At 33.4% G+C, this 27,934-nt stretch overlaps 1 protein-coding gene across 4 annotated transcripts in view; it reads left to right on the top strand.

Moving 5' to 3' along the window:
* LOC112593795 (homeobox protein cut) overlaps nucleotides 1-27,478 on the top strand; it is a 35,057-nt gene extending 7,579 nt beyond the window's left edge. The window contains exons 3-15 of one of the 4 annotated variants that reach the window (XM_025338340.1): nucleotides 7,161-7,334; nucleotides 19,998-20,179; nucleotides 21,100-21,233; nucleotides 21,327-21,494; nucleotides 21,625-22,078; nucleotides 22,189-22,460; nucleotides 22,904-23,061; nucleotides 23,129-23,271; nucleotides 23,345-23,736; nucleotides 23,833-24,348; nucleotides 24,448-24,968; nucleotides 25,026-25,328; nucleotides 25,422-27,478. In XM_025338340.1, the coding sequence (XP_025194125.1) occupies nucleotides 7,161-7,334; nucleotides 19,998-20,179; nucleotides 21,100-21,233; nucleotides 21,327-21,494; nucleotides 21,625-22,078; nucleotides 22,189-22,460; nucleotides 22,904-23,061; nucleotides 23,129-23,271; nucleotides 23,345-23,736; nucleotides 23,833-24,348; nucleotides 24,448-24,968; nucleotides 25,026-25,328; nucleotides 25,422-26,219 (4,215 nt within the window). In that variant the 3' untranslated portion in view covers nucleotides 26,220-27,478. Of the gene's footprint in view, nucleotides 1-7,160; nucleotides 7,335-19,997; nucleotides 20,180-21,099; nucleotides 21,234-21,326; nucleotides 21,495-21,624; nucleotides 22,079-22,188; nucleotides 22,461-22,897; nucleotides 23,062-23,128; nucleotides 23,272-23,344; nucleotides 23,737-23,832; nucleotides 24,349-24,447; nucleotides 24,969-25,025; nucleotides 25,329-25,421 lie in introns of all 4 variants that reach the window. The other 3 variants (XM_025338339.1, XM_025338338.1, XM_025338341.1) reach the window with 3 other exon arrangements.
* Nucleotides 27,479-27,934: the final 456 nt, after the last annotated feature.

The following is a 27,934-nucleotide window of genomic DNA, read 5'->3' as shown; positions in this document are numbered from 1 at the left end:
GGTATGAGAAACGACGTATTTAAAATTACGAGAAAATTATTATTTGTGCAAATAAATAATGCGACGTTTACGAAGAATTCAGTGTAAACAGAAATCACTTATTCAAATTATTTTTCATTTTTTTTTTTAGTTGTTTTTTTTTTAACGTTGAATGGTTTTATTAGCATGCCCTGAATATGAAATCCGATATCCTCGTGTCAACGTGTCGGATTGTACGTAAACAAACACAATATAAATGTTCGGTTTTATTTTTTATGTATATACGCGAAACAAAAAATAAAAATCCGACCCTTTTCGGATATATGCACTTCCGCCCCCGTCTTGTTGTTCTTGTGTGATTTGCATACGTGCCCGTGTCAAACATTTTTCTCCCCCTGCCTCGCGTAATGTGTTCTTTCGCAATTATTATTTTCCACCCCCTCAGCTCACGCGGTATATCCACATAATGAGTCATTCTTGTTGTCCATTTTGTCTTCAATTCACCGATAACGATCTGATCGATACCAGTAACAGCAGCTCCACCACTCTACATCGTAACGCTAAAGAATGGTTCTAGAAAAAAAAAACACAAATAAAATCATATAAAAGTACATTTGTACGTACACAACAATATAATATATTATTTCAAAAGTCATAAAAAAAACAGAACTTCTTAGTTCTTTTGAAATATATTACTTATAGAACAACATATTTTAAATTTAGAATCGATTTATACTATACCTACGTAAAAACAATAATAATATAATATATAATAGGTTATTTCAAAAATCATATTTATAAGTGTATACGTATAATATATTGCATAATTAATATACATAGCGTGTATATGTACACTAAAAAAACGTGATGCAGTTTATTATACTAAAATTAAAAGTTTTGTAATTCCAGCGACACATTAACTATAATCTCACGATTCGTGGCTAAATTATTGAGATGTGTCATTAGAACACATTCATATATGTATATATATATATTTTTTTTTCCTTAGTCTACTTTTAAGATAAAGCCGACAGTTAACAGACGCAAGTCAGTAGGCGTAAAAAAAGTGTTTTAGAAAATCTGCAACTCTTATGAGAATCGATCTATATAGTTTTTACCTTTATAGGCGGCGTTCTTTCATCGTTATCGATGTATACGCAGAAAAAACAAGATAACATTGTAAATTTATAAAAGCGTCTTGTACCGCCTTAATTACTAGGAAACCACGAGGACTAAAATACACACACACACATGTATAATAGAAAGTTTTTTTTCTTGATTATTAAATCAAATAATAATTAAATATTTCATCAACACCTTTTTAACACAATAAACCCGCATCGAATTTATTATTTAATTTAATTAATCGTAAAAAAAAGGTCAACGGTTTTATATGTAAATATGTTTATGTATACAGTATATAATATGGTGTCGTCTAATCAACAATGGGACATCGGAAATCCAGGGGAGGAATAGGTTAGACTGTAGTCATCGCGTTGAATGTACGTATACAGAGAGAGAGGATAGTATATAAACACATAAATAATATAAATGAGCATAATGGAACAAAAAAAAAAAGTACTAGCTAAGAAAATAATAACACAAAGCGATTTATGTTTATAAGAATGAAGTCTCAATTCGTCAGTGTCAAGACCGTTTTTTCCTTTCTTTTTTTAAACAGTCTCCTCCCACGAACGGGTTTTTCTTCTGTTTGATCCGATTTATCAACTATACATACAACAGCACACACACACACACACACACATTCATGGCCTTATTATTGTCATTTTTTCAAAACGATATGGCCCATTCACTGGTAAACATGCGCGTGTGTGCGTGTCAGTGTAATATGTAAATGGACAGAAAAACAACAAGAGCCCGTGGGTATTTTTTTTTTCTAGTACGCCGGGGATGGTGAGACGGTGAGTGGATGGGGGGGGAACCCACGCGTTAGAAACAAAAGGGTCCGGACTTGCCCTGCGGAAGTCAAACGCGCGCCGCCGACGTCGACACTCGATGGTTGCTCGGATGTAAAATAATAATTAGAAAATAAATATTATACCATGTGGCATACGTATATGTATTATATGTATGTGTTTCATATTATATATATAATACATAGGTACCTACTATGTATAATATACTGAGTAAATATTATTATTCTAATAGTGTTTATATTTTTTTTTCGAACGAATTTGACAATATTAGGTATATCTATTGTATAAATTACAAGAAAATATAGTGACCGCCGCCGCATTCGCAGGTGTTTTATTGAATATAATTAATTAATATACACATAATGGGTATTTATAGATACGTATCAACCATATGAGTAATAATGCGAGGGGAAAAATCCAATGAGCTTTCCATATACGTCAAAACTCATGTATACATAATGCGTCGCAGAGAACGAATGTTTAATAATATGTTTCAATTTAAAAATTCGGCAACAAGGTAAAATTGTTGTGTTTTTTTTTTCGCTGAGTAGATAGGTAGGAATACCTCGATAAAATGTATATTTTTATGAAGGTATATATATTATTAAAACCCCGACGAAAAATATTGTTTTTTTTTTTTTTTTGTTATTTTACAACGTTAATGAATATTAAGTATAGATATGGAAATGAAAAATAGTGGGTTGACTTTTTTATTTATTGTGTAGAGATATTTTTTTGAAGGGTGTTTGTCTTGTATGTGGCGAAAAAAAATCACCCTCCTCCGTGTGGTACATATATTGTGTAGCTATATATACTTTTGGTTTTGGCGTGAAAAACACAGGTTATATACGGTTTATTTTTTCTACATATATTATACACACTTTGAGGGGGATAAACCACGATTTTTATCATGCGCACCCTAATGACTGGTAATGGAGCTAATATGTTTGAACGAATTCCACGCGATTGGGGGAAGTTGTTTAGTTATAGTCGAAGAGTGTCTAAATTCTTGTAAACTTTGATACAACATTCAGTTTAACGTGCTTGTTATACCTACATATACGATAGATTAACTTCTCGAAACAAACACCAATACCACTATCATATTTAAATTGAATTTGTATATAACACATATTGTTAATTGTTATACGTAAAATTTATATTTTATTTATCTATTTATATAATATTTGTGTTTGTGTATACCTATGAAAAAAATATTTATTTTTTTAATATTATATATAAAGGGTTTTTCAATACGTACAATGTACGTACATTTTTTTTAAAAATAATATTTTATAAACTATCTATATTTGCATTTTGCATTGTGTGTATATTCAATGTTGTTATCTTGTAAAACAGCCGCTGTAAAAATTATCGAGGGCCGGAAGCACTCTTATTAGCATATTACGACCCTGCGGCTATATTATACTCCCGGCGTACGTATATACGTAAAAGTTATATATTACATAATAGACCGAATACGAATAATTTTTTCCGTTCTTTTAGTCATAAGTGTAGTTACACCTAATTTGTCAAAACGAGCATGTATATACAGACTACACGTATAATATATTATATGTACGAATAGTTATAGTTAACATTAACAGTAGGTACATTATTATTTTTAATAAATGCGCGAATAGAAACAATGCGAGGAATTCAGAAAATGTTTTCAATGTTATGATGCCGATGGATGGATCCGGTACGTTATAATTATTAATAATAACTTATAACGCGGTACAAATAATTATCAAAACAATAAACATGTATATTTTAAAGAAATCTAATTAAAAATAAAAATGTCAGAATAGAATTAGGTATATTTAAAAATATTAACTAAGAATAATATTATACAGATATTTATATAGAAAAAAAGTAATAAAAATGATAATAATTCTTATTATGTATATGAAAAAAACAATTAGGTAGATTATAGTAGATACCTATTATATATATATATATAAGTATATATAACGTAATAATTATATACGGACAATGCGTGGACTGACGAAATCGTTCGAGACAGACATCCGTCGTTGTCGAATCGATGAGAACTTAATAATAATAATGACGATGATGATAATGATGATGATGATGATGATGATGATGATTATAATATAATATTCTATGGCGTTGCCCGTTGTCGAGGAGCGGTCGCGAACGTATTATTATTATTGCGAGGACGCCGCCGCCGGGTGGTGTATGGCCGGCGGAGTTGAGGAGAGGGCGGGTATACGGTTTCTAGACGTCCAAATATCACGGCGCACACATCATTCTATTACAGTATTATATATTATGTATATATTATCATATACCGATTAAGGTATTTCTCTCTCTCTCTCTCTATCTCTCTCTCTTTATACATTTATAATATATATATATAGTATTATATTATAGACGTTCGTATTATACTATATATTATAACGTATAGGTATGGGTACTGGCGGTACTGCAATGTACGATATGTGTATATTTTAAAGCACACCGCCGCAGTACATATAATATATATATATAAATGTTTAGATATAATATGTAATATGTATGGATAGGTATTATTATTACATTATAGTTCACGATCGACCGGTGATGCAGGCGGCAGAGGTGGTGGGCGTGACTGCGGGTGACTGTCGGAAAAGAGAAACAAAAAACGAAAAACGAAAAATGAAAAAAAGAAAAAACAATATAAAACTCGACAACAAAGACGGCGGGATAGAGAAATACGGAATGGAAACCGAACCCGACGCGTTTTTATATAGTGTGTATACGTACCTATGTCTACCTACACATAATATGGTATATTATACGTCACATTGCAGCACATACGGGTTTTTATGCACAAACGTGCGTGCGTGTGATAGCAACAGCAGTCGTCATATATACGTAATAATAATAATAATAATAATAATAATAATGTTTTAATAATATATAATATGTACTTTATTGTCGTGTTTGTATACGAGACGCGACTCTACGCAAACAAACGGCGTCGGCGGTGGCGTTGCAGTGTATAATATTATATCGTGGCGAGCAAAAAGAACGAGAAGAGAATAAAAAAAAAAAAAGTAAAAGAAATAAAACGCCGCCGCCTTGCACACACACGCACACACACACTCACGACGATCTATCGACGGGGCCGGTCCAATGGCGCGTGATACGGTCCAATAGTTCCACCTACTTTAAGACACCTCCCACCGGGCTCTTTATATTATATATATATATATATATAATAAACAGAAGGTCGATTTATTGTTATTTTTATTCATGTATATTGTTCAATATTTTCTTTTCGCCGTGCCGTTGTCCGTCGTTTTTATATGTATATAACATATTAATATACCTACTATTGTGTATGCGTTGTTCGGACGTCCCTCCACGCACCGCGTACATGCGATGATGTGTATCATAAATATATATATATATATATATATATATATATATATTATGTACATGCTCGATTGATATATTATTACCCCGGCGGCGGGGATATAGGTGGAGTCGATATTTTCGTAGCCATTTTCCAAACGCAGTTATATATATTGTACACCGTGTAGGTAAATAATATTATATATTTATATATATTGAGTACCCGCTGCAGCACGTGATACATTTTATTGTTATATGATATATATATATAATAAAATATTTCAGTGAACACTGCTGCAGGTAAATAATGTTTTATTTTATAATAATAATTATATATATAGGTACCTACGCGTAAGTAGCGTGGTAAACTTAAGTCTGTAAGTCTAAACACGGGCACTTGCCCGGAGCTTTTTTAAAAGAAAAATTAAGAAGTGATGAGATGTCTATCATGTAATATTATTTGTATATATATTACATAATTATAAGCTTTATAAATAGGCTATATTGAGTGTAAATATTTATTGTATGTTTCGTTTATATTTTATTCGATATGATAAAACTGATAAAATATATATATAAAATAAACATTTTACTTTTTACTATGATATGATAACAATTCCACTCATTACGTCTTTGCAACGTATACCGTATAGTTAAAATTTATTGTGAAATATAACATATTAATATTATAATTATTAAACTTTAATAGTATATTAGTATCACATATAGTCTATTACATTATGGGATAAAATACTTTTAAAAATTCGGTAGGTTTAACATCTATATTCTATATTTTAACGCATTTATAAGATTTCAGGTTATGGATATAAATAGATACTAATTTATATATTATAAATTATAATGCTCTATGACTATAGGTATTTCAAGTTTCTATTCCTAGTGCGCGTTATCATCATCCGCATGTCCCTACAAATAATATTGTACCATGATTTTATAACTATAACGCTCGAGATAAAAAATATTTATAACTTAATTTTCAAAGTTGATCAAATCAACTGTGAAAAAAATAAATAAAATTAGTTATTGAAGCAAAGTTATCATGAGAAATTTTTATTTTGAATACAACTACAGTAAAGTTATATGAATTATGACAATAAAAAGATTTAATGTCGAAATGCGTTCGATTATAATCTGCTCTAAAGTTTTGTATGGCAGTTACACAGCGTTTTCAGGCGAAAATATAGACATCAATATAACATCATGATATAACCTATATATTTCAGGCAGCATTCAAACAACATCATTACACATGGTACAACTTTAGTCAATATAATATATTAGGTATTATAATTTGTATATGCATATACATTGTTATGTGTATAATAATGGCAGGAAATGGCATAAATATAGTCTTATTAAAATTGTTTTATTTTAATCCTACGGTATGTAGGAATAATATGTGCGCAACCGGATTTGATCGATTCCGTGACATAAGTGGATATAATAAAATGTAATAAACGACGAGGAAGTCGTCTAGCAAATTGACCCGCGAACCATCGCGTGGACCATTATTTTCAATCACGTTCAATACTTAGAACCGCGCTGTGTGTTGTATTATATTAGATATATATATATATATATCACGATGCTAAAAGATTATATTACTATATTTTTATTATTATGAATGCCGTTATTACAATATTATACGGTCGACATGTATATATAACATTTATACGTATACGTATATTATTTATAAAGACCGGATACCAATGATTTTCTTTGGACTTCTGTTACTGCATAGTTAAAGAATGGAATTTGAATAATAATTTAAATCTACTTATAATACTATGTGGTGTACCTATTATGTTATACAGTTTTTGTTTACAATTTTTTTTACTATTATCTTTTGACTTTTTTCAGAGAGCTACTTTGGCAGAAAAAGAAGTGACTGCCCTGAAGGAAAAGTTGACCAACAACAAAGCACAAGACACGAACGTCATGACCATGGCCACGCCTCTGAGTAATCATGTCGAATCCACCGAGGATCAAAACAAGACACCTGCCGAACTTGAACTTTCGGCCAAAGAAAAAGAGGTAAAAATTTTTGAAAGAAATAACACAAAATACAATATTATTAAGCGAGTGGCTTGTTCTATTTTTTACATAATCATTTTAATATATATAGCATATACGATAATATTTTATCTATGTATATTATAAGCCTACTCATAGTGTCATAATAATAAATATATGTTTTTAAGTACATACGGTGACGGTTTATTACTTTGAATTACGCGCGAGCGTTTATTGCACTCAATAAAATGTATATATGATAATAAGTAATAACGTATACAATAGACGACTTCCGGCATTTGCTCTCTTCGTGCCGTTTTTTTTTTTTTTTTTATAATAATATTCAAACACTTCTTATTCAAATATTTGCCTGCCACCGTCGCACCGGATGATGTGTCTTACATATTATAATCTCGTATTTTATCACCTTTCAAACACCTCTATTTTTATTATGATTATTATTATTATTTATAATTCTTTTTATTATATTATTATTTTTAAACGAATAAAGGTAACTCCCGGAAATTCCTTAGCAGCAGCCGTTCTGTTGTTATTATATTATAATATATTATTCTTGAGTCCTATACATCTCCATATTTTATAATATAAATGCGCAATAAATAAAATATTATTTCTACGAATCAAAATACAATCGAGCGTTTGTGTACATGCTACACACAACGACAGAATTTCTAACGCGAGTGTGTGTATGTGTGTGTTTGTAGTTTGTATACTTATTTATGTCTTATATAATAAATATATAGACCAATGGCGCCATTGAATCGGAAACAAGGTGCTCGGTGGTCTTGCAAGAGGGGTATAGTTATAGTATGGCATGGTTGTGTAGGAACAAGAGTTGGTGTGTGTGCATACGAACGGGGAAAAAGGTAATGGTATAAATTTTCCACTTCTATCACGCAATTTCCTTCCGTTTCACGTCCAATCACGCTATTACGTCGGACGCATAATAAGTCTTGTGTGGGTGTAATATACCGAGAACTTTGGGATTGATTTTATTACATCTGCATTTTCAACGTGTATATACAATATTGTGTTATATATTATTATTGTGTGTATATATTATATCGTCGTCGTCGTTGCCGCCGCCGCCAGGGTCTGATATGATCGGGCGAGGCCCTTAAAAATCGAACCAGCTCGACCGGCACGACATGCACACACTGCAAACTATATTATAATATACGATCGTGAACGTTATATATAAATATATATACATATATATATATTTGTGTGTGTGTGTGTAGAGGTACATAATAAATAAGTATAGTAAAACGACAATATATATATATATATATTTACACACGCGCATAATATGTATAATAAACGCGTGGTGGCGGCGGCAGTGATGAGGTCACGAAAATGCGAAGGACCGAATTCGTAGACATAGCGAGCGCGGGGCAACGAATATATATCCCCCACCCACCCACCACCTACGCTGGAGGCGATTGTGCGCTATTAATGGCCGCAGACACAACGTGCGCAATTTAGTGTTTTAATAGTGTGCGTATATATATATATACGTAGGTATATTTTACATGTATATATATACATATATAGGTACATACCAACCGATCGTTTTATTACGTGAGTGCATTCTTCAGTCTTTTCATCGGTTGAAAATAGTATGTATACATATAATTAATATTATTATGTGATATATTAATGATAATAATGATATCATCCGCATAATAATACACTTTGGCGAATCATAGCTGTATAAATTGTAAATGAATATCATATATAATATTATATACCTAACAACTGATAGCACGCTTTCATATCATTCATGTCTCTTGGATATAATTTATATACATATAGACAGAGTATTGGAATATTTAATAATATAATTCTATAATTACATAGCGTTTGACGATTATTTTCAATCGCAATCGATATATCTATACGTCTTAATGTACGTCCTACTCAATGGCGTAATATTTTTTGTAACGTTGTTTATCAATTGACAACATAAAAATATTGTAAAGACACATTAAAGATATTTCATAATATTGACTAAAATTCCACATTATGTAGCATATTATTATTTATAATACACAGTTGTTTGCGAATCAAAGAGTGGAAATGGAATGCTGAAAGAAACCTTTTCACTTAATATTTAAATGTTATGCGTTTATTTTTTAAGTGTTTAAATGCTCAAAGGGTTTTACGTGTGCGGCCAAATTAGTTAAACGACTTCCCCACCGCCGCACCATCCACTACAGGTGCGGGTGTTGCTATCGTCTCACGTTGTTGTCACCGTCCATGCCGCATGCCGTACTACAGCCACCCGCGACCCACTCCTCGACATGGTTGTTTTCCTATGTACATTATTCTATTTAAATATATTCAGTCGACCGACGATGTCCCTAATTATTATTTAAGATGCACAATACTCACTGTATTTAATATACCTGTTTATAGATAATATTATAAGGAAATTATAAATTGTTCTAACAACTCACAACAAAATAAAAACAAAAATTTAAAAAATTTAAACTCGCGTCACAGGTTATCGTCTATTCCGAATTATTATTGCTGAATTTAATTTATTTGAACAACAATTTTAGTTTTATCGAGAGACGCTAGATAATATATATATTACTATTATATACAAAAGTATAATTTTGAAACTTTGAAAGGAATTTGCAGCTGTTTGATACAACACGATTAGCTTCGTTAATCAGGTTTAATTTCACTACTAAAGTTAAGGCCATCAACTGATGTTAAATTAATTACAAGATGGTGATTTAACACCAGTTGATGGTAAATTTATAAGCGTTTGAACAGCGTTGCTATCCCTTTTATATCATAAGTATTATTCATGCGTTATTCTTTCAAAGTAAAATATATAATATTGTACATACAACAAATATAGATATATATTGGAAACGTGTATTACACGAACCCAATTCATCCAATTGGAATCAATTTTGACGTTAATCGCATAATTATATTACACAAAAGTTAAACTCTTAAAAAATCGTACATTATGCTTTATATAATTTATTTTTTATGTTGTGTTGTATCAAATACCATCACCGGCCTAATAGTCTATACACACAAAGGTATACACACACACACAGACACACTCAATATATATATATAAACAAATACTCGTATAATTTATTAATTCAATAGTCCAGTACACACACAACAAAATGACTATATACAATCCCCGCAGTTGCCTTCTCCGTTTATAAGCAAATCCGTCCGTGTCTATACTTTTGGTTTCTCTACCTTTCTTCGCTAACGTTCACTCTACAATGCATACACACACGCTCGCGATCGCAAACATGTATAAACGCACATATGACGAGTGGTCGCCGAAGGGTAGAAAATGAGGGTTGATAGATGGGCACATAACGTGGTATAACGGCGTATTATATCTGTATATATATAAATATATATATTATATGAGTTCGGAACTTCGCATCCTCTCGTCCGTTGTACCCAGTGTTCGGGCGCACATACACACGCTCACACACTAACTACCCGCGTTTCTCGTCCCCTCTCTCACATGCGAAAGGGGTAACTCCCACCTACGGGCAACTATTAAAACAATAGACGATTGACGCGGCCATCTTGATTTGAAGATATATCTCCGGGGTTCGGCATCTCATTCCCACACACACACACACGTGGCCCGCACTTTAAAACGGGATTGAATTATTGATCAGCTCTTCCACCCTCACCCGATCATACCCCGCGACCATTTCCCACCCTCTTCTGCTCTGTGTCGGTGTCTTGCGCGCCCCATATATATATACGTGATACGATATATAGACGTGGCTTCTAATTATGAAATTTCATATTTCATATCCACCCCCTACACCCTCACATCCTAGAGGCTCAACCGTCCGTCGTCGTCATCTCCGCTCGCGCACATACACACTGCCCGCACCCTCTCGCATACTCACTCTTTTCGTCTCATTCGCTGCCAACGTTCATCCGTTCGATCCCCCGAGATACGAAGTCCGTCAAAACCTCACCCTCGTAACGATTGTAAACTCGGTCATTTATATATGTATATGTGTACCACTCTCCTCCGTCGTATCATCTTTTCTGATGCACAATGTAAATTATGCGCTGAAACCGATATTTGCCACTAATTTCAATATGCTGTCCACCGTGTATTAAAACATATTATGGCCGAATACACCGATATTTTTTTTACGTTTTAAAGTTTGAAGACGGCGACGGATAATTAGTCAAGAATGACATTAAACTATACCAAGTGAAATGTTATACTATTCGTATGATAACATTAGACTCAGATTACTGAATAACGATGTTATCGTGTATTGCTGTTTTACTTAAATAATACTCTATGTTAATTTCAAAATTTACGCGTATTTTTCGATTGTAAAAAAAAAATACGTATTAATAGTTATAAGAATAATAACAATAGTTATATCAAAATAGAAGAAAAAGTTTCGTATGTACGTATAAATAAAGAAACGTGTAGATACTTCCCGCCGAGTCGGAAGTTATAATACATTTCAACGACTACCTATAAAGAAGTTCGTACTTCGCTATTGTTGGTCTCGAAAACTTTCGGTGAGCGTGTATTTCGGCGAAGAATTATTTTCTCTTTTGTGCAGATAATTTGCGTAAAACGATATAATATATGTATTATACCATTAAAACAACCGCGTTTATTGCAATAATTAGGTATATTGTGCGCCAAATGCCGAACGTATGATCCTATTCAGACCTATTGATAATATATTTTGCTGAATGTGCTGACTATACACCGCACGGTATGCCGTACCTATAAACATATCATTATATTATATACGTAAATGTCTGTATAATATTTTTATATTAAAAAAATTATCTTATTAACTCCTATACAAGTAAATGTATAATACGTGTAATGAGATAAACGTATGCGACGGATTTATTATAAATTATTCCGACGCAAACTCTATTTAAATATATATACGTGTTTAACAATACATATAAGTACCTATAAGAAAATTTTATCTAAATCTACTGTTGGATATAAATATTAAATATGATATACTTATACGAATCTTTAAACTTATACCGCTATAATTGTAGCGATCGGGTTATCGAGACGACTCATGTAGAATGACGATTATAAAATATAAATATATACATATATAGGTTTATTCGGTTAATAAAATCATTTTATTTACAATTTTTATGATGTATTCACTATTCGTATTTTTATTTTAAGACACTATACCAATATTATACAGATATATGGATAATATATAACACACAGAGTATATGCGTTATACGCATATATGCATACCGTGATACGAGTGATATAATAAATGTAGGTGTATATCTTCGGGCCGCCGCGCCGGTCTTCTAATCTGTTTTTGCTCAAGACTTATATACTCTACTCGAGATTTCACTTCACATAAATTCGGTAGTTGTATGCTCGTTTATTATAATTATTTATATAATATAAATATTAACATTTATGCAGGTATAAATCGTACGCACGTACTATTATATTGTTGTACACACGTATTACATAATATATATAATATAACAAAATAAACATCGGATAAATATTAATCACCACGCCGTGAATATTACTAAACATGGCGCATGTGAGAAAAAACCGGATGCGCCCAGAAAACTCGCGCGCACTCGTCACACTCGGTCAGCGCGTATGGGCAATCAATGCATTGACTGTATAAATTATATATAAAATATATAGTATAGACTATAGACGCGCAGATGATACATTGTATATTATTATAGGTACGTCGCTGTGTGTGATGGACGTACAATAAAAAATTAAAATATAATAATAATAAGAGACGAAAAAAAATCGAACTATTATATGAGAGGGAACTGGTTAAACTGGTTATCGTCCGTTTTACCTATACACTATATTATATTATACTATTATTTCGTCGTGGGTAAGCTGTAAAAAATATTATTCGCTTAAGGTTTGACGGTCACCTTATACAGAGTTCGAAATTCGCTCCTTCGCTAAACGTCACCGTGCACGCGCGTGTGTAATGCTCGCTGCAGTAAATTTGAATAATGTCTTTTTACCGAAATCCACCCCCTCGTTTTGCACACGCACATATACGTCAGATATAACGACCCTCGGTTAGGATATAAGTGTGTGTGTGTGTGTGTGTGTATCTGTGTAGAAAAACAATATACAGTGTGTTACAAACTGACGAAATCCAATCGTCTTTCTGCAATACGATATTTGTACCAACGCAACGACAAAATTACAAAGTGTTCTATACATATTTATCGTGCGTTGGTTTTTTACACTTTCAGTGGAACTTTTAAAGCATTTACAGTCGATTAGAACGTGAGTATACATACTTGTACACTACGTATTAATAATGTACATATGATTTTTGTTCGAATGCGATGTTTTGAATATGATTATAATCTCTGACTAATGAAAATCGTTTTTAAACCCCAATATACATATAATAATATAATAAATACGATGAAAATTTGAGAAATTATTAAGTGTGAAATCACTGGAATTGAAGTGAAAAATCACTTTGAAGATCAGATTGTTTCAAAATTTTATCAACAATTTTGATCGATTTTAGACGTATATTTTCATCTGTACATTATAATATTCGTAATATTTACATAAAAACAACAACTTTTCATTTCGTGATTAAAAGATTGATTTTTACTTACTTAGGAACTGTATAATTCTTATACAAATATAATATTAACACTTAATAATAAATTGAATATTATATATGGGTAAACTCATAAAAATTTATTGACGTCCATGTTTCTTTCTTTACAACCAGTTTTATATTATTATTACTATTATTACTTATATGTGTTATAATAATTATTTCGCAATGGGTCCTGTCATTGCTATCAAGGTTTTCATTGCAATACGCGTTTAAAATAAAATAATAAAATTGTTTCAAAGGTCACAAATTACCGCCGAAACCATGATTTATATCAAATATTGTGTATTATAATAATAATTATATAATTCTTGATGAATCATTAACATAACAAGTGTTTGGTTGACATAAAAAAAAAAAAAAACCAAAACAAAAAATTAGATCTATTACTGTTATGATGTGTGTTAAGGTACAACGCTCGTAGGTACATATTACGTATATAATAACTTTATTATACTATTGACAAATATTCTAAGCAGCCACCTTTTCTTCACCACCACCGCTATCACCGCCGCAGTTGTCATCGTCCATACGGCATACCCCCGTTTCGCAACCGGAAGACGTAGGTTATACACAATAAAATCGAATTTCCTTGCCTACGTTTCGTCACGAATGTGCTTTTGTTACACACACGCGTATATACTATGTATACGTATACACTACACATACACACCACACACACACAAACACACATACACGCAAAGGATTGATAGTGGTTGCGAGTTGTAAGGCGGAGACGTGCAGGAAGTATGACGATGGTGATGAGAAGAGAAGAAAGGTACGACAAAACACAGTAGTAGCGGAGGGTTGTCGATGGAAAAGGCTAGGGATATATATCTAAAACTACTTGGCGTATTTTGAATGAGAGCGAATTGATCGGCCCTGTTATGTACATATATATATTTATACACGATTGTGTATTAGGGATGGGTAGAAGAAATATTCGACGGGCGGCGAGAGTGTGATGATCAGTGACTGTGTGTGTGTGTGTATGTGAACCAGCGTGAGAGATGAATATATGTATACGGAGAGAAAAGGGTTTAAACTTGCCGTATCTGTCTAATTGTCAGGGCGCTACCGCTCCTTCGCTCTCTACCTTCTCCCCCGTCTCACTGCTCTTCGCCTTTTATATACGCCTGTCGCTGAAGTAGGGGTGTGCGTGGCGGGCAACGGCCGCGTGGTAGTGATAGAACGCGAAGCCGCGCGGGGAAGAGAGGCTTAATCACTCGCCCTGCAGGCTCCGGCGACCGTTATCTTAATGCCTCCGACACCGCCACTGCCACCGACGCCCTTGTCAGACTCGTATATACATACGAAATGTATACGTGCACACGTTCGTCAGTCGATTTCCGAATCCCTTCATCGGCACTTGTCGATGTAATCAATAAAACCCTGTTCCACTATGGTCGCCTTTTGTTTTCTTCCCCGACGTTCGATCGTTATTTCCCCCGCGGTGTACTATTATAATATACATATATGCATATATTATAACGTATACACAATAATATACACAGGCCAGCTCTTTTCGCCTGTCATCCCACTACAGCCGCTTCCGTCTTTCATACTATACATCGTGACTCGTTGTTATATTATACAAGCAATCAAGACTGCGATTTTGACGCGTTCCTATGTAATGTTTCTTTTTTCTGAAATCGTACACAAAAATGTATAGATATAAATGTACCTTTAGCACTTCCATAAGTTTAAATTATTTTTGTGGTATCGGTACTTTTTCTAATTAGTAATTATATTTTCTTACTTTTTATCGCGTGACAATAATAATTATTAAAAGGCGTACGCTATATTACAAACTCATTGCTAAATATATATATCTGCAGTACGAGTTTATAATATAGCAGTAATGAGACACATTGAACAAACATTATAATTCATCGATGCCTCAGCTATATCAAAAATACGTTTATTATTCTCTGATGGTTTACTTGTGTGCGCACCGCATACATCATGTATACTATACTTTTTCGTTGTGGGTACATTTTTATGAACAATGACCGTTTTATGGAACGATATTACATAACATCCGTCACTTTCGGTTCCTTGCACACATAGAAATCTGTCGTTCTTTGATGTTCTCGGGAAAATTAAAAATTAACACTCGGCACCGACTTCAAACGACAACTTTTAAAATTGCTCGATGTCGTATTAATAATACTTATAAATAAATGTTTCTTTTGTTTCGCACGTACGTAAAAATAACAACAAAGTGAAAAATACGAATTAAAAGAAGCCGGGGTGGACAAAAAAATAAATAAATAAGTAAGTAATTCAAAGCTAAAACTGCGGCGAGAATCCTAATGGCAAAATCCCAAAATTGAACCGAAAATTAAAAACCTTATCAAACAAGCACGCGGCATATTATATTGTTGGACAATAGACAAAAAGAGTATAAAAATATTATGATATGGTGCATGTATAATATAATATATATATTATATATACATGGGGTCTTATAAATATCATGTGACAAAATGATAGAAGTTAGTTCATACCCCATTCCCGCCATTTTTGTGGCAGAACATTTATTTATCCTGTATATTTAAGTCCGTTAAACGAACGTGTGATCATTTGGCCGAGCGGCTAAATAATTATAGAGTGCTGGAGGTTCTTTGCAAGAACGTTTGTTACACATTATGCGAACGGATTTTCACAATTCACACCCCCTCGTCGATCGATTATTCTCAGCAACGTATATCATATGCATACATTATGCATACGTACATAATATACACACACACGCGTATTATATTATTATATGAGAACGGTCTCTTGCATGCGTAATTATTATTATACACAGTACAAACCACCACCACTACCACCACCACGTGCAGCGGTTAAAAAGGATATGTCGCCTAGTGAGCGCGTGGTTGTGGGGGTGCGCGTTCCAGAGACCCTGAGAAAAAGGATCTCATCCGGTGCTAATGAACATCGCACACGGAACCCGTCGTCGTCAAGCGACGGTCTCACGAATTCGGGTTTTTTTTCGCCATATGGGCGCTTGCGCGATAGAAACCTATACATTATAATACGGTGGTCACGTCATAATATACAGCATAATATTATCTAACTCTTCGAACACGGTGTGTTGTTCACCGAAATCAACGAAAAACAGTACACCAGACCCACGCACACACGCACGAGCAAGCGCGCAAACATACATACATGCCGAATTAATAATAATTACACACGTCTTTTTCCTTGACAGACGTTGTTCTCGCGCGCGCTCGCGGAGGACGGTGTGCATACGTATCCGAACCGGACACGGTCGGTTGATCTCGAACAAACGAGCCTGCAGTGTACACACAGGCGCGTAACAATAGTTGTGTTGGTTTGCGTCAAAAACGTAATAGATTTTAATGAGGAAAAAACAATGGATGGAAAATAACGACGTTTGTGTGTATAGAAAATCTGAAATATCACGAAAATGCGCAATGTAACAGCAATTATTACAATAATATATAATATTGTATCATCATTAGGTATTATTATTATTATTATTACTATTCTATCCGTATAATATCATAATATCATAATCCCATAGATCGACGACGACCGTTATTGCGTTACACATGGGATCGATAACCGGTATATTATTATTACAATATGATTTTATACGATGGCGAATGTCGATTCCGATAACCGGTTCCTCCTCGCAAACAAACGTGTCGGATTCGGGTGCGGGAGTCGCAGCGGTGTTTGGCTTCAAACATTTATTATTATTTTTTTTTTTCTGAAAGTAATTAGAATCTTGTGAATGTCCCACGCGACCCTTGCGAAACGGCTTGGGGGTGTTTTGTATCGGCGTATGGGGTGCGGACGAAATTAATTGTAAGCGTGCATATTATACGAGTATATCCGTACGAATCGATATGCAAAATAATCATTTTCTTTCGAGGGTGGTCAAACACACTGACGAGATTTATGCATGTGCGAGTGTGCACGTACACCCCACAGCCACCGCGCGTGTATAACGAAGAGACGCTGTATACGAACGACGTCGTGATTTTTGCTGGCGTATATATTATAATAATTTATAATGATATACTATTTAATGTACAATTTTTACGATGTATAACATTATACGATGGAATCACATCGGTGGCCGACAAAATATATATATACATATACGTTGTATTATGTATTCGTCGTTGTTATAATATATTATTATATTATATTTCTGTGCGGCGGACCCGCCAAGGTGACCTTGTAGTTTAGAAAATTTTCGGATTATATCGACGTTATTATATTAACAGACAAATAGTTATAAAAGCACAGGAAACAGGAAACCGATGATTTTTTGACATCCCAAGATTTATTGCGGTTAGTCAATTGGAACAAATTACGGGCTGACCCGAACAACGACTTCTGTTTCGCTTTAATACGATTTTCCTTTGCGTTTATAATTCCACAACTACTATTACTAGTTACTACTACTTTGCTACTACTATAGTTAAAAGTCATATTACGACGACTTCTACTAATACTACTACTATAACTACTACTTCTACGTACTGTCTACTATTGCCGTCGTACATACTATACACTGCAGGCCGTTGTCGTGGACCCCCCGCCATAACTACTCGTTCGCGTGATGTTTATTCATGTGAGCTGTGTAATAATTTTAGGTTGCTACTTCAGCGTGTGCAGTTGTTTATACATATATCGATGCCGACGATTCTCTCGTTTTATTTTTATTTTTTTTCCTTTCGGTCATTACTCAATATAATAACATTATACATCGAAATACCGACTAATGAGCCTCATTTGATGCATCCTTTCGGCAGCCATGTTTGATTCTTCTCTATAAAGTTTCGTTGTTTGCTAACGTTTAATTGTCTACGATGTATTCTGTGTGTACCTATACATATGTATATATTACCTTCAATGGTGATATATAATCGGACAAACACTTTTATCTGTTTTTTCTAGTTTTTTTTTTTTTTTTATTATTATTATTATCATTCGTTAACGTCATATAACCAGCGAACGATGAATATTGCTACGACGTCCCACTAGTGTTTGTGTGTCTATCTAATTACAAACATTTGTATTCCAATTTTTATTGGCGTTGATACCAACCGCAAACAAGCGTCGAGGAATTTTCGTGCGTGTAATTTATTCGACGAGAGTATTTGATGAATGCTTTATGTATACTTAGATATAAACATTTTTTTAACATTTTTTTTTTATTTATCACAAATAAATATTGTTCGAGAAGGACAATTTAAATGATTATAATATGTAAGTTGTACCTGTAACGAGTGTGTATAGTGGCTCTAGTGTGTTCAGGTTTGGACGTTCGTGAAATGGATTTTCAATACGTTTAATGGAAAAAACGTATGTATATTGTTTTTACACCCATCGCGCACATTATTTAAGCTCGGTATACGTGGTAATATAAAAGGGTGAGAGAAAAAAGTATAATCAATCCTGATGGATACAGGCACGCATAATAATGACTATAATTGTTGAAGAGAAAATCGGAAACGTCTGTCTGTCTGCATGCGGAACTTTTCCTTCATGACTAACACTATAGAATAGACTGGAGGAGAGACCTTTCAGAAAACAGAGCGCACTCGGCTCCCTTTAGTGTATCTCGTTACGGGCCGTTAATATTAAAATAAAAAGAGAATAAGGAATTGTCGTAATAATAATAATGTAATTACTGTAGTTTGATATCGAACACTCGCGCACGTTTTATGATAATTAAAAAAACATATATACATAAACATTTTATACATATCATTATGAATACATAAGGTAAATAGTTCTGTTTCGTGTCTATGTACCGTAGGCTATCGGTGGCGACAACGGTTTTCAGTAATTAACCAGGACGCTCTTAACGGGTTTTTGATGCAAATTGTATAAACAATAATTTTTTAGAACCCCTTATGTTTATAAACGCCATCTTGGATATCGATTGTGTTTGTTATTATACTCATTTCTACCACCCTCTATATTTGAATAATTTTTTATTTTTTAGATTTCACAATTGGTGGAGGATGTACGCAGACTGCAATCTAGTATCGGTAAACTACAAGATCACACAGCAAAAGAGATTGCTCGACTTGAAGAAGAGTTACATGATAAAAGACAACACATTATGAGACTTGAAGCCAGATTGGACGCTCAGAGAGACTACGAAGAAGTTAAACGACAGCTATGGTGAGTGACAAAATTTTAGGAATTCGATCGAATAAAATATTACAAGAATCTTGTGACAAAAATCTCAAAGTTGAAAACGTTAATTTTCTGTTTTTGGCACTTTTTCAATTTACACTAATTGTTTAATTTTTGGCATACCGGCCAAATTACACAATTTTTTATGATCCAAGAATATTATTTTCATAATCGTCCATAAGTCTTCTTATTTTATTTTTGCATCTAGCAATTTAATATGTTCAACAACCCAATTCAATTTTAGTAAGTTCCAATTCAATGCAACAAACTAAAAATATGTTTTCCGAGGCATTGTATTAAATATAATAATGTACTATAATATAAATTATATATAATATATATTTTATAAGTACCTATTTTAATACTTTACATAACAAACAGCTTTTGTCTGAGCCAACAAAAACATAATAAATATCTTGTATCTTAATTATTTCAATATTTCCTATACATTAATGTGTGTACTTAAGCAATGGTGGGTTTTTATTTTAGTGATGTTTTAGATATACTCAAATATTTCAACTAATAAATACAACTTGTTAATAAGAAATATGCTTTGGTATTTTTTTTTTTTTTTTTAATAAGTAAATATACTACCAAAATATTTTTTGACATCAATGCCGATATTTTATAATCATGTGGATACAAACTAGTTTATTAAAATGAAATCTGGTATGCGATGATACTAAAAAAATGTCATCGATATTAATTATATGGAACGGAAAGATGGTTATCGATACAGAATCGTCTTTATTTCTAATGTCAGCGGGAGGCTTACATAGTAAATGAGTCATAACGCTAATGAAATATTCGTTTGCTCAGTGATTTTTCACAATAAACGTGAATAACGGCGATAAAAAAAAAAAAAAAAAACTATTATTTGATTTGTTATATTTTATATATTTTAGTGTACTGAAGGCCGTCGAATGTTCAGACGACCGTAATAACAAGTCACCAAACAACAACAAATCTGAAAATACACAAGGCACATCACCTCAACAACAACAGAGGTCGTCTTGCAGTCCCGTACCTGAAATTCAAAGTAAGTAAAACATAACAATATTATAATAGCTCCCATTAGTAACATAACACGAAAAAGTAGCATCGCTAAAACAGCCGTCTGTCTATCTTACAGATGATTTTTCAGTTCCGGTGGCCCCACCCCCTCCCGGGCTACAAAACGTCGAACAGTTTGGCCCGATACTCGGCGAAGAGATCGTGGCCAACTGGCGAAGATCCCTCGAATGCAATAAATATGAACAAAAGAAAGTCTATACTTCTCCAAACCGACATGAAACTACCGGTAAGGAAAAGTCTAGACGTGTTCTTAAAATGAGGGGGAGGAGGCCTCGAGAATTGTCATTTTTCTTGTAGTTAATACGTTTATGATTATTTAAAAAATCCTTTAAATTTTTTTTATAAATTATTTTTAGACAAGGAAAAATCACCAGGTTTAGAATCTATCAAAACACCACCTCCGAGCTCGTCTCCAGCACCTACTTCACCGTCTATCACGGTTCAACCAGCGCGATCTGCTAGTAGGTCCGGAACACCATGCAAATCGCCTACAAGTGAATCAAACAGTTCACCGCGACTAAACAATAGTTCTCCTCATAATAATAACAATAACCCATCTCAGTTGAACAACAACAACAACAACAATATTCCCGCAGGCCTCATAAATGGTCTCTGTGGTCTTAATGTTGGTCTCAACAATAACATTTTAGGACCTGCTGGTGCTTTAGGCTTTGACTTGATAAAGTCGCCTTTTGATCACAGGTCTCCTTATCGATTTGGAGATGGTGATTGTACCATGGTTGGACGTTTTGGCGAATCACTTATACCGAAAGGTGATCCTATGGAAGCTAGACTTCAAGAAATGCTCAGGTATACAAATCGTATATAATTAAAATTATTTCATACTACAATTTACTTAAGTATTGTTATTAATTAGTTGTTGAAGAATATTGTTAAAAATATTAAAATTTTGTTTTTAGGTATAATATGGACAAATATTCTACCCAAAACTTGGATACATTACATATAGCTCGTCGCGTACGTGAACTACTATCCATCCATAACGTGGGCCAAAGGTTGTTTGCCAAATATATTCTCGGACTTTCCCAAGGGACCGTCAGTGAATTGTTGTCAAAACCTAAGCCGTGGGACAAGCTGACTGAAAAGGGACGCGATAGCTATAGGAAAATGCATGCATGGGCATGTGACGAGAACGCGGTTATGCTACTCAAGTCGTTGATACCGAAAAAAGGTATGGTGTTCCGAAGCGATTATAGTTAATTTAACCCCGAGAAATTCCATTAATCAAGACCATTCAAGTAGGCAAACACGAGGGGTCAAAAGTCCAAAATCAATTAAGTTCTTGTTTTACGTAGTAGATGAAGTAATCTGGGGGCACTAATTAAAACCACGAAACTTACTAGAACCCCTCTAAACAGTTGTGGTCAATAGGGTCACCGTAAACCCATGGAAATTATCAATGTGAAAAAGGAATAAATCTTTGTCAAGATAAATAAACATATAGTTTCACTATTGGTTTAAATAATTCGTTCTAATTCTAAATTGTTGAGACGAACAAAAGTTGAGAGGGAGTTTAATGTTTAAGAATAATATCCTTTTATGCAAACTTATGGGGTGTAGGTCATTGGGGTTTATCAAAGAAGGACTCCTTGTACTCATTGATTGCAGGTAAAGACTCTGGCATACCTACGGTAATGGGAAGAACTGATAATGACGTCACCGATGAAAGGATTGTACATATATTGAACGAAGCAAGTCAAATGATGAAACCTAATCAACAGCAAGACGATACTCAAAGCAATGACGAAAGCACTTCACCAAATCAATTAATTGTGATTATAATTTTTTTCTCTTATAATATAAGCATAACTTTATATTAATTTTAATAATTTTATACAGAGGAGTACTTCCCCGTCCAGACAAAGACCCAAAGAAGATATTCCGCAAGAACAAGTAGCCCGGCTGTACCAAGAAGAGCTATCTAAAATCATGGGAAAACGTTTAGAAGACTCTATGAGAAGCGGCGAACAGCCGTTTGCAGGGTGAGTTTAGTTATTTTTATTTAGATTTTTAAGTTAATAATTTTATGATTATTAATATCAAAATAAATTTTAGCTGGCTTTTCCCTCATTTCTTCGGAAATCATACTGGCAACCACGATGATATTCGAACTGCATTAGATGCTTATCACCGAGAATTATCAAAATTACAAAACTGCCCACAGAACCAATTGTCAGGATTATTAGCTCTTCAACAACAAGCTGCCGTTGCAGCAATGTCAAACAACAACAATAATAACAATAACAATACTATACAAGGAACTGGTATAGCCCAAGACTTGTCTTTACCAAAAGATAGAAAAGATATATATCCGTTTGTACAACGAAAAGATTTTGCTGTTAAAGTAAATGGAACTGAGGTTTCAGACAAAGAGTCTGAAACTGTAGCAGAAGCAATGAAACAAGCCGGAAGTGCTTTTTCACTTGTGCGACCTAAGACAGAACAAAGTAAGTTATTTGAATAATATTTATTACTTACTATATATAAACTAAACTATACACCTATAGTACATAGCTTAATTATATTTTTTTTGTTCAAATTAGGTGGTACATCTTCTGTAGGAAGCTCAGCTAGCTCACCATTAGGTAACAATATTTTACCTCCCGAGGATTTCGGTCAATCTGCTGCAGTCAGTCCACTTCAAAGAATGGCTTCAATTACAAACGCTTTAATTTCTCAACCCACAACTCCACATCATCATTCTCCTTCGCAGAGACCTCTAAAAGCTGTATTGCCACCAATTACTCAGCAACAATTTGACCAATTTAATAATTTGAATACTGAAGAAATTGTAAGGAAAGTCAAAGAGCAACTTAGTCAATTTTCAATCAGTCAAAGACTATTCGGAGAATCTGTATTGGGTCTTTCTCAAGGAAGTGTATCCGATCTCTTGGCTAGACCAAAACCATGGCATATGTTGACTCAAAAAGGAAGAGAACCTTTTATAAGGATGAAAATGTTTTTGGAGGATGATAAAGCTGTACATAAACTAGTTGCTTCCCAATATAAAATTGCACCAGAGAAGCTTATGCGAACTGGAGGATATGGTGGATCAAGTCGTAAGTATATTATTATAATTTAGCACTATTTAAATAGACATTAATTGCGTTTTATTAATATATTTTTTGTACTTATTAATTATTTTTTTTTAAATATAGCTATGAATCAGAATTTAGTAAAATCAACACACACTTTTGGTGGTAAAATGACCCCTTCACCTCTCGATCTCTTAAAAGTTAGTGGAGATGCGGATCGCCAAACACCACATCATCATATACTTACCTCAATGTGCAACACGTCTACAACAATGTCAGAAGATTCTGATATGGCGTCTTCACTACAATCGCCAAGCAACCATCATATACAACTTCAGTCTCCAGGTGGACATCACCACGCAACTTCATCTACTGCTTCTTCATTAATATCAACGGGTAGTCAACTTGCATCTATGATGGTCACTGACAATAAACTTAAAGCAAGTCCAATACCAAATAACGGAATTCCGCAAAACCTGATGTTACAACACGTGGCTGCAGCTTTCCAAAATTCGGGAACACGTCATCCACCTGCAGTTGTGCCATCAGTTTACGAGATGGCTGCTCTAACGCAAGATCTAGACACACAGACTATTACTACTAAAATCAAAGAAGCACTCCTCGCTAATAATATTGGACAAAAAGTAAATATTAAAAGAAATGTTAACAGTATTTTTTACTAATCGTTTATGTTTTTTAAGATTTTCGGTGAAGCTGTACTGGGACTCTCTCAGGGATCAGTTAGTGAATTGCTATCAAAGCCTAAGCCATGGCATATGCTAAGCATTAAAGGCCGTGAACCATTCATCCGAATGCAACTTTGGCTATCTGATCAACATAATGTGGAAAGATTGCAAGCTATTAAAAGTGAACGGAGAGAGTTGAACAAAAGAAGACGAGGTTCTGGACAACAAGACAATGGAAGTGACACATCTTCGAATGACACTTCGGACTTTTATCACAGTGGTACTAGTAGTCCTCCATCTGCCGCAAAAAAACAACGAGTAAGAATCATATAATTTATAAATATTATACTTTCTAACCATTGTTATGTGAATATTTAAAAAAATGATATATTATGGTCATTTTAATTTTAGGTTCTATTTTCCGATGAACAAAAAGAAGCATTGAAATTAGCGTTTGCCCTGGATCAATACCCAAGTGTGGGTACAATTGAGTTTCTTGCATCGGAATTAAATTTAGCGACTAGGACAATAACGAACTGGTTCCACAATCATAGAATGAGAATTAAGCAACAATCTCCTCATTCTGATTCACAGCAACAACAATCACAAACTGGTCCTGGATTCGACCCAATTCAGTTTAGAATTCTCTTAAGTCATCGACTAGGTTTCGGTGGCCTTCCAATACCGTTTAATGCAGGAAACCCTTATTTGCAACATGGCACTGATCTATCTTCTTTCATACCAATGTTGACATCATCCTCTTCTGCCACTGTGGATGAGCAAATGTCCGGATTGGATTTGAGCGTGAAACACGAAGTAGATACTGACTTTGATGACGAAGACAGCCGGTCGGAAGAATCGGAACCTAGAGAAGAAATCCCGGCCGTACCTGTAGTCGGAAGTTCTCGCAGAAAACCAGCTGCTCCACAATGGGTCAACCCAGATTGGTTGCAATCCGAACAGAAGCAGCAACAGCAGCAATCCGAAGTAATTATAAATGGCGTTTGCGTAATGCAAGCGGCTGATGGTTGCGCTGAGAGAAGAAGATCGGAGACCATTCGAGTAGAACCGTCGGATGTCAACGACGAAGATAAGTCTGGTAGATCTACACCATCAGAAGCCAGTTCCTTAAAACAAGAATCAGATGGCGAACACGAACAGGAAGCTATCAGTGTTAAGGAAGAGAAATCGTGGAACAACGAATTTTAGAGATTAGGCCAACGAAATGTTACCGCAATCTACGTGTGTAACAGATTATGACATAGTTAATTTTTTTATAACGTTTTGTATACACCGTTTGTAAATAGTTATTATACATATAAATATATTATTATAAAAATCATATACTATATTATATATATAAATATAAAGAATGTGCAATTTTTTAGACTTAAATACGCATCCCAAAAATTGTTTGATTTGTATCACTTAAGTGGTCCTATATTTTTTGTGATTATATAGTTTCTTCATTACAACTTACTATTTTGTTTAAATTTAATGTTAGTGTGAAAACAAACTTTAAAACAGTTTAAAATAACTAGAAAGACTGTCACATCTTTAATACAGCGTCAATAATTTCTTAGTTCCACGATGTAAACAATTTTTTCTAGTCTATCACGGTCTCTAGTCTTGGGAAAGTTTTTCATTTATAAAAAAAAAAAATACCTTATAATATTATATAATGCAATAATTATAATATTCGAACCGAAAACCATTGGGAACCATTTGAGACCTGTTAAAATAAGACTTATAGTGTTATTCGAAGGGTTAAGAAAACAAACGGATCAACCCGATTTATTTCGTTTAACTAATAGTTCTAGATAATAAGAGACTAATATCTGTAAAAAAAAATCGGGAAAATTACGTTTTGAAGGTATAAGATGTCAAATAATTTTCATTTTATTTTAAAATATACTCTTTGATTCGACGTAACGATTCGATCCGTTTGGTTTCCAAACCTTTTATTTATTATTATTATTATTATTATTATTATTATTATTATTATTATTAGTGTAAATGAGTACCTATTCTACTATAATTTTGTAATTTTTAAATATATTTATTTGTATAATATCGTATAGTTTTAACGAAATCGTATACACTAGATATTAGATAAGTAGGTTTGATAATGTTCTGCGATTGTTATTGAGTCATTGTCGTTGTCGCCGCCGATGCTACTGGTGTTGTCACCACATATTAACATAGGTGTAAACACCCTACTAAGATTTTTCTAAAAGGTACGCCGAAATTTTATTGTATATGTGTGACAAGTCTGCTGAATAACGATGACTCAATGACGGACATAGAACCGTAATGAATGTACTAAGATAAGCCTACCTAATTGCACCAAAAATAATATGTATAAAAAAACCAACTGTTTAGTGTAAATACTCTACATTTTTTAAACTATTCTATTAAGTTTCACTCGCTTATTATTGTTGTACCTTAGGCAGTTGATTTTTTTTTTTTTTTTTTGTGGAATCAAATCAAAAACTTTTTCAAAAATAATAAATATTGTTATTTTTTTCTTCGTTCTGATATTAATTTGTTTGTTCGATATTTTTATTATTTTTTTTTTTTAAACTATTCTACTTATAATTATTTTTTATAAGTAAGACTATTTGGTGTTGACTACAATATTATGAGCGATATAATTGTTAATTTATTTTCATTGGTTTATAGTTAAGAAAATTTCCACATGACATCTCACCGTCTGTCCTTTTTTTAAGAAAACAATAAATAAATACAATTATTATAATCAATATCTCGTTAGTATTAATCAATAATTACCTAGTAAAATATTATTTATTGATATATACAAACATATTTATTTTGTATATAGATACGAATTGCTCTTACGATTTAAGGATTCATATCATTCGATTGTTCTCGTGAATAGTAATGTGTAAAAATTATTAAAAAAA

Source organism: Melanaphis sacchari, unplaced genomic scaffold (genome assembly GCF_002803265.2).
Source record: "Melanaphis sacchari strain LSU unplaced genomic scaffold, SCAv2.0 Contig20_pilon_pilon, whole genome shotgun sequence".
NCBI classification, from domain to species: Eukaryota; Metazoa; Arthropoda; class Insecta; order Hemiptera; family Aphididae; genus Melanaphis; species Melanaphis sacchari.
The sequence above is the reverse complement of the archived record's forward strand: the minus strand, read 5'-3'. Positions and strand labels throughout refer to the sequence as shown.